This window comes from Eptesicus fuscus, chromosome 11 (genome assembly GCF_027574615.1).
Source record: "Eptesicus fuscus isolate TK198812 chromosome 11, DD_ASM_mEF_20220401, whole genome shotgun sequence".
NCBI classification, from domain to species: domain Eukaryota; kingdom Metazoa; phylum Chordata; class Mammalia; order Chiroptera; family Vespertilionidae; genus Eptesicus; species Eptesicus fuscus.
In genome coordinates, this window is record NC_072483.1 from 74,565,469 (window position 1) to 74,574,619 (window position 9,151).

At 43.6% G+C, this 9,151-nt stretch overlaps 1 protein-coding gene across 1 annotated transcript; it reads right to left on the bottom strand.

Annotated features, from left to right (window-relative positions):
- Positions 1-266: 266 nt before the first annotated feature.
- On the bottom strand, positions 267-3,334 carry LOC129150804 (transmembrane protein 169-like). Its single transcript, XM_054723512.1, has 2 exons — positions 3,064-3,334; positions 267-889 (listed from the first exon to the last, which is right to left on the bottom strand). The coding sequence occupies exons 1-2, from the start codon at positions 3,332-3,334 to the stop codon at positions 267-269; spliced, it is 894 nt and encodes a 297-aa protein (XP_054579487.1).
- Between the last annotated feature and the right edge of the window lie 5,817 nt (positions 3,335-9,151).

Below are 9,151 nucleotides of genomic sequence, written 5' to 3' on the forward strand. Positions count from 1 at the left end.
ACCTTCAAGCACCAGAACTGACATAAAACTGAACTTCTTGTCCCAGATGAATGGCCTTTTAGGACAGGGGATGAAGAAGAGTTTGTCCATTGTATGGCCAACTTTTGTATAAATTGCCTTTGTGTTCCCTGCCCTCCTAGAACCATCAAAATAGTTGGGCAGATCAGTGTGGGCTAGACTTTTCTGGAAGCACTGTGAGGGGCAGGGGAATTGGAAGATGATATACAGGCTACAGGGACCAGAAGAGGAAATAAGATGTTAGAAGTTTAGACAGTGGAAGTTTCTACTTTCTGGGTAGAGTCCTTGTTAGAGAGATTGCCTGAAATATTATCACATTCAAGCAACTCCACAATGCTGTAGGGAGAACAGTCCTCCAGACCCAGCTTGCTGCAGAGCCAGCCGCAGAAGCCTTTCTCCATGTCCCGGGCAGCTTGCCACCATGCTCCCCAGGACCACGAGAGCTGAACCACAGCAGCATAGAGGCCCAGGGAAGAGGCCATGGCCATGATGAGCACTGGGTAGAAGAGAATGAGGCAGGGGCAACATGAGATCTTATGCCAGAAGGTCCTCTCCTCATTGTACACAAGGAAGATGTTGTACCAAGTGATAGTGCCATAGTAGAAAGAGACAACGAAGGAGAGGATAAAAACCACAGGCAGGCAGACCAGCGTCCAGAGGACCACGTGGGGCCCACGGTCTGCTGACATCTGGCAGACCTTTCTGCCTTCTGGTGTTGTTTCTTTCAATGACTCTTTAGGCTTGGTCAATTCCTGCAGCTCCTTTTCTGTCAAAGTGACATGGATGTCCACCATCTGACCCTTTTTCTTTCCTCGTGTGATGGTCCCAATTAATGTGACATTACGGCTGTCCAAAGGCATGTTCCACATACCTGCAACGCATAAAAGAGGTGAAGTCAACATCAGAAGAGTGGACATTTCATCACAGTGTTGTCCACTGAGGCTGTGGCTGATGACCACAGTGTCTACTTTAAAAAAAAGTTTTATTGATTTTGGAGAGAGGGTGTGGGAGAGGAAGAGAGAGAGAAACATCGATGTGGGAGAGAAACATTAATCAGTTGCCAGGGATGGATCCCACAACCTAGTTATGGGCCCTAATGGGAAATCAAACCAGCAACCTCCCGGTTCACAGGACAATGCTCCAACCAACTGAGCCATACCGGCCAGGGCTAGTGTCCAGGTTTATAGCATCTGTCATGGCACTGGAGACAGTGATTCAGTGGTGGACTGAATTGTTTTTCATGTTCCTTCTCCGCTTTCTGGGCCTCAATCTTGACACAATCTCTGTGATTGGAGGAGTGTGAGGAAGTTACTACAGACACCACTTTATAGTGATCTTATTTCCAGCTTGCAAGCACTGTGAAAATATTGCTTTTTAGTATCCACTACTATGCTTCTCTGAGAGAGGGCCTCCTCACAAGTCTGTGGACATCCCAGCCCTTGTGTATAAGTTTTGTTCACATACACACACGCGCGCGAGCACACACACACACACACACACACACACACATACATACATACAACACCACTACCACCCCCCCCAACAACGGCCAAACAGCCATCCTTTGGCCACTCTGGAAGTGAGGTTGAAGACACTGAAATAGGGAAGTCCGTGGTCCTCGGTATGTGAAGTGTATTCTACAAATGAAGGAGGTGGGCACAGTAAAGCTGAAGTTGGCATGTCCCCAACATCCTGTTTGACTCCTTTCTGGCCAGGGCACATGCCCAGGTTGTGAGCTCAATCTCTGGTAGGGGGTGTGCATGCAGGAGGCAGCTAATCGATGTTCCACTCTCACATCAATGTTCTCTATCTCCCTCTCGCTTCCTCTCTCTCTAAACATCAATCAAAAATATTTTTTAAAAATCCTTTATTGACTTCCCCTTGCACTTACAATAAATCCTAAACTCTTTGTCATTACCTGCGAAGCCCAATATAATCTGACTCTGTCAACCTTTCTGACCTCTCACCATTCCTTATTCTCTACACTCACTAACAGAAAATACTCTATTCCAGAAACAAGCAATGGTGTTCCCACCTTGGGGTCTTTGCCCTTGCTATTCTCCCTCCTCTAAAAGCTCTGCCCAAGATCTTTTCATTGCTGGTTCCTTCATGTAATTCAGATCAGCTCAAACATCACATCCTCAGAGAGCCCTTGCACATCCATGCAATATCTCTCCCCTGTTACTCATGTTTCCATCACCGTGATTTTTGTCTTGGAAACTTGAACCACTACCTGAATTATCTTTTATTTGCTGACTTGCTCACTGCCTGTCTTCCTTCCATTAGAAGGTCAACTGCACAAAAGCAGTTGCTTGTTCACTGTGGGTATATGTTTAGAGATGAATCCATCTACATAAATAGATCTGCCTCATCCATTTGTTGCTATACAGTGATGCTCAATACAGACACTCCACAACTTCATTAGCAGCAAACAAATATTCTTACACATGCCTCCTTATGCACATGGGCATAAATTGCATGGGATAGATACTGAGAATTTCCAGGGCATAGGAATGCATATTTTGAATTTAATAAAAATTGACAATTTTTCCTACAAAGTGGTTAAAGCAGATTCCACTTCCACTTGATGTGTATGAGCATATGTACACTTCCTCACATTGATGTTATCAGATTTTACCCAATTTTTTGCCAGTCTAAATGTGAGGGAATACTATAACTCATTGTTGTTATAACTTGCATTTTCCTGATTATTATGAAAGCCAACTATTATTATTTCTTTATCTTACATGTATTAAGTGATTAGCACAGTATGGCTTGTATTACTAAATTTTGTGTATAAGTCAGTTTCTTTCATTACACTAGAAGTTCCAAAAGGGCAGAGTTCTCCTCCATATTACCTAGAAGAGAACATAGTAAGTGCTCAATAAGTATTGTTGATTCATTAAATGAAGACTGCAACTTTGTGAAAAGAAATGTATCAACAAGAAGAAGTAGGTCAGTGATCAAATGCCTGTCTGTCTTCTGGAGGATCCTCATTTGGTTTCCTTCCCATGGCTTTAAGCTAGTGGCCCCAAAGAGACTTACCATCATCGGCAGGATAGTCTAGGAAGTCGGCTCCTTCCTCCTCTTTAGGCTGGTCTCCACCTTCTGATTCCCCAGGCTCCTCATCCACTTTCTCACTCTCTGACCTGTAGATGATAATAGATTCTGGGCGGGACTCCTTCCTCTTCTTTTTCCTGCGACCTATTGTGGATTCCCCATCCAGGGCCAGGGCAGCTGCCACAGCCTTCCTCAGAGAGCCATGGTGGGGGCTTGGGAGCTGGCCCTGACTTTCTACTGGTGCCAACTCTTCCATTCTAGTCCTCACGTCTGGTTATTCCTTGTGAAGAGTCCAACTTGCTTGGGCCAATTTAAAATCCACACATCCCAGAGCTTCTTCCTGGATGGGGCTATGCAAAGATAACCCAATGATGAGTTCAACTTGAAAGATAGGAAAGCAGAGCCATCAACAGGGGTGAGCTGAAAAGGAATTTGGGAAATGATCCTCAACTTGGCAAGTCTTCACCTCCTTTTCCGTCTCATAACACTTTATTTCACTTTACTTCTCATAACACTTTATTCCTGCATTTAAAATTCTTTTTTAAATCTATTTTTATTGACTTCGGAGAGAAAGGGAGAGGGAAAGATAGAAACATCATTGATGAGAATCATCCATCACCTGCCTCCTGCATGCCCCCTACAGGGAATTGAGCCTGCAACCTAGGCATGTGACCTGACCAGGAATTGAACCCTGACCTTCTGGTTCATTGGTCAATGCTCAATCACTGAGGTCACTGGCTGGGCTATTTCTGCATTTTTGAGTGCTGCAGAGATACTTTTATAAGGCTGGATTGTAGTGAATAAAATTTTATGTGTTGCAATGATGTTGGTCATTTACAAAAACATATATTATGTACTAGCAAACCCATTAATCTAGACAAGTATAAGGAAATTGGGTGAGGAAACCTTACAGACAAATGGAGTTAAGAACCATTCTTACTCCCACCATAGATGGAGATTCAGATGGCTGAAACCAATACTCTAGGCTTCTGGCTATCGAATCAGACATTACAAGCATACTGAAATGGATGAATGAATGCAACTTTCAGTGAGGCACCCGATGATGGCACAACTTCACCAACCACATATACCCTACTGTTCTACAGAGCACACCTCTTTCCTGGCTTCTTGTTGGCCCAAGATCCCACAAAGTTCCTGGGATCTGCCCTACCACATGCTGGGAAACCAGTGGAGAGGATGCACACTTTTCACTCTTTAACAGTCTTTCTTCTTCCTCTTTTGTTTGTTTGTTTACAAGGTAAAGAGAGGTTGTGGGTGGATTGTAAAATTTTAGAAATCATGAACAGTCTTACACTTCCTCATGTCCAGTGGAAAGACACCAGGACTCATGTAGTGGTTACTTAGGGTATACTTGTTGACCTGATAGGACAGAGGAGAAGGGAAAACACCTATTTAAAAATAAGATAAGAGCAACTGTTAAGAGAGAAAGGCTTAATTATCTCCCCAGTTTTATATACTTTATTGTGCTCTTAGTGTTTTATCTGGGAACTTGGTTCTGAACACTTCTCCTTCCTTTTAGGCTCCATAAGCTGGAGGGTGAAAAGAGTTTTCTCAGTTTCCAAGACTTTCATCTGTAGAATTAAGAGAAGAGAAAAGACTGCTCTTTTCCTTCGAAGTCTGGCTTTATCCATCCTCCATGTCCACTCCTGGTCTGAAGATGGTCAGTTAATGTGATGCTGCACAGTTTGACCTTCAATAAATCATTAGCTCCAGATTCTCAGTCATCCTTGGGGGTAAATAGGTTTTAAAGAACATGCTCAACTCTAAAACTCATGCTTCAAATAACTGGTTTTAAGCATTCTTGAAGGCAACTTTCCATAATTTTTAACTTCATCTACCACTTACCCATACCCATTGTTATAATACTTTTGGTCTACTAGCCATCATCTCTTATCTATGGTTTTAAAAAATGTTCCTTATCTTCTGGCTTCTACTCCTGCTGTCTTCCAATCAATTCTTCACTCAGTAGTTAGATAGATCTTTTGAAAGTGCGGGAAGCCACTGCTTTCCCTATACTGTCATAAGAGTGTACTAAGGAATGAGGAAGGTCGATGGACCTTGGGCGTTAGCAGAACTAACATCAAGCACCATTGTTCTGTTGAGATAGTGGTGGCTGGAAGCAATTTCCTGACCTAATAGCCTCAAAGTAAATGTTTACTGAACCTTACTGATCTTACTGATCTTTATTTACCTTAGAGGCAGTCTGTCTGCTACCTGTTTGCCATGCTTTACTGAGGGCAGGATGTGTATCTAAAACTGAATAAAAAGCGGATAAGGCCAGGTTTCAGTGTGCCTCTCCTAGAGAGAGGTCTCCACCTGGCCCGCCATGCCTTCTAAATGCATATGTCTTATATAGTATTTTCATTTGTGTGTCGGCCCCTCCTTCAGATCCTGAACCCTAGCCATGCAGGTTGTGGCAGAAAGCATTAATACTGTCACCATCAAGTTCACATAAAGCTTAAAGCTTAAAACCCTCCAGGTACTCTCCACTGTTATAAAAGGTCCTGCATGACCCAGCCTCTTCCTGGCCTGCTTCTCTATGCTCTACCACTTTTTTTTTTTATCTATACCTCCAATGCTGGTTACACTGGCTGCCTATTATTCTTCAAGAGCAGCAACTGCTTTCCCCTCATGAAGACTTTTTTTTAAAAAAAAATATACTTTTATTGATTTCAGAGAGGAAGGGAGAGGGAGAGAGATAGAAACATCAATGATGAGAGAGAATCATTGATCAGCTGCTTCCTGCATACCCCACACTGGGGATCAAGCCTGCAACCCGGGCATGTGCCCTGACCAGCAATTGAATTGTGACCTCCTGATTCATAGGTCGACGCTCAACCACTGAGCCACACTGGCCGGGCCCTCTTGAAGTCTTCTTCAATGCTGTATACCACAGGGCTGGTATGTTGCTCCACCCCTGGCCCTTCACATGGCCATAGCCTTTATATCCCCCAAGGCTTTCCTGACACCAAACCTAAAATAGGCCCCCTGCTCTGCCTTTCATTATTCCTTTTCATTATAGCCTTTTTCTTGTATAAGACATAACATTTGTAATTAAGTCTTATTTGTTATTTTACTTGTTTATTGTCTATCTACTCTACTAGACTATAAGCTCTATAAAGTAGACTATAAGCTCATACAATTAGGCCAACAAGTAGGTTTTCAACAAAATATTTTAAGTGACTGTATTAATAATTTTTTTGAGGGGGTGACACTGTAGCAATTAAGGATTAGCCTGATTTTGTCAAAGACTAAGATTAAGGAAAAGTTTAATAAAGAGACATTAATAATCTCTTTTATGCTTAATAAGCTCAATTATGGTACAATTGTTAAGTGCTACATCTATATATATTTTCTTCTTTAATAATGGAGGTTTGTAGCTGGTCACATGACTTCCCAGGTAAAGATAATATATCCCAGCATTCTTCAAAGACAAGGGTGATCATGACTAGTCTTTGGCCAATGGGATGCGAGTAAATGTGATATGTGCAGCTTCCACATCTGTACCCCTCTTTCCTCTTTTCACTTTCTTGAGGGCTGGAGTGTGAACTTGATGAGTCATCTTCAACCATACAGACAAGGGAAAGCCTGTAGGGACAGCAGAGGAACGAGGAAGAAGGATTAAGAGCCACCCTCTTCTTCTGGACTGTAATATGAGAAAAAAAAATATTTATTTTGTTTTAACCCATGGTTATTTTGGCCTCTTGAGGCAGCCACACAGAAATCTTAACCAATACACTGGGATTGCCCACGGTTATTGTATGTCCCAACCCCTCTGCTATGTTCCAAGTTATCAGCCCTGGGGCATAAGCAGATTTTGATATGCACCTCAGAGTTAGATCATAAAATGGAATCACCCATTTTATGGTTCAAGCAGTTTTGATTCATCTGAGTGGGCCAGGAATCCTGAAACCCAGCAGGCCAATACAAAGGATACTACATTGATGCTGGCTCAAGCCCCACCTGGAACCCACTGGAGAGCTCAATACACTGTATGATACTGTTATGGACTGAATATTTGAATCCCTCTAAAATTCATATGTTGAAATTTTAACCTCTAATGTGATGGTATTAGGAAGTGGAGTCATTGGGAGGTGATTAGGTTATGAGGATGCACCACTAATGAATGAGATTAGTGCCCTTATGAAAGAAACTCCGGAGTGTTTTCTTGCTCTTTCTGTCATGTGAGGTCAGAGCAAGAAGCTGGACACCAATGAACCAGGAAGATGTCTATTAACCAGGCTCTCACCAGACACTGGATGTACCAGCACCTTGATCTTGGACTTTGCAATCTTCAGATTATGATAAAAAAATAATTTCTTTCAGCTACCCATACTTTTATTATAGCAGCCCGAACAGATTGAGACAGAGACTATTCTCTGCTTATAAAGAGCTGGCCAACAGTGCTTTCATGGAGAAATGCAGGTGCATTTAGCATGGGTTGCCTGACATTGCATCTGAAAAATCCTGACTTTACTTGTTGCAATTAGTCTAAATTTAAACAAATTGCCAAGTGGACAACCAACCAAAACAAAACACAAATAGGCTGTCACTTTGTCACCTCTGGCTTATAACACTTCCAAATCAGGGTGGCCTGCTCCAATGGTTTAAGAACAATTAGGAGTTGACTTTTTGCACTTTGACCCATATGGATACATCTCCCTCTTTCAGAGAACTTGACCTGGGGCTGGGTGGGTGGGGTATCATCATTTTCAAGTTAATTTACCACTACAGTGAACTGTCTTGCTCCAGCCTGCCATGCTTTCAATTCTTCTGATTTGTGTATGTGTCACCCAAAGGGCCACATATTACCTGTCTAGGGTGGCCAGACTCTCCCAATAGCATCTTGATTCACCACCTTTAGATGTACTAGGCCAACTATGCTGTGAATTGGCCATGAGCACAGGGTAGCCTGTTCCTTTGTGGTGCCGTGATAGTATTGCTCTTGTCATTGCCAACCTACCTGGTTCTGAAAGGTTCTCACACTGAGACAGGTTCTTTACTGAGGGAGGATCTGACTATCTACAGAGGAAACCGTTCTTGGCAGCCAAGGTAGTTGGTTATAAGGAGCTGGAGCAAGTTCTTATTGTAAGATCTGATCTTCACTATCTGACCTTTTGTTTGCTCATGGCACACATAGCCTTTCCACCTCCCATTCCTGCTCCGAACATGCTTATAAACTCTACCAAGGCAGGGACACCTAAATGTCTTGTCCTCTGTACTGTAGAGAATAGTACTTGGCACATGGCAGGTGCTCAATAAATATTGGCAGAATATTGTGAATTGGTTAATAGTTTTATTTATGTAAACCAGGCTCTTACTTCAAGGTGGGATAGAGCCAGAGGCCTCATTGACATTCCTTCTGCATGGAGAGCCTGTGAGTCTGAATGTTGAGAATCCCACAGGGCCCTGTCAGTCTGAGCCAGCAGCTGCTTTGCAGAAGGGAGAAAGTGAAGTTACCTTGCAGATGGGGCAGGGGAAGGGGCGGGAAGATGGGTGAGAAAGAATCTCAGAAGATGAAGGGAGTCAGTGCTAATGGGGTATGACAGGGTGGGAGTGTGGAAGGATCAGGGCCTTGAGGATGCCTTTTTCCCCAGGACAAAGCGGGTAGTGGTGCAGAGTGCAGGGAAGGGCGGCACTTGATTCACCAGGGGAGCAGTCAGTGCAGCTTGGCGTGGCTGCCCTGAGGAGAGATGGCTCCATCAGGGGCCAGAGTTGAAATCTGGAAACAGAAAGCCTCTGAGCTGCAGAACTACCGCTGGGCCCTCAGGCCTTATGGGGTTAGACTCTCAAACCCTGGCTGAGGTCAGAGGCAGAGGAGACATGCCTCTTTATTTTTAACCAAAGTCCTCTCAAACAGATCTCATGTGTCTTCTTCATGGGCTCTCTTGGACTGTGGAAAACAACTTTCTGATGGCTCATGCTGCCACTTCCTTGCTGCTGAGGACTGGCCCCTGTCATCCTAGGCTTGAAGCCAGTGCAGCCAGCTTTTCACTGGAGGACCAGAGAGCCCCTCTCCCAGTCCACTCCGCCACCACACAGGGGCTGTGGT

Excerpts from the sequence above, each read along its gene's own strand:
- LOC129150804 (XM_054723512.1), bottom strand. The coding sequence starts at position 3,334 with ATGGAAGAGTTGGCACCAGTAGAAAGTCAGGGCCAGCTCCCAAGCCCC. Across the intron at positions 890-3,063 it reads AGACTATCCTGCCGATGATG|GTATGTGGAACATGCCTTTG; the intron begins GTAAGTCTCTTT and ends TATGCGTTGCAG.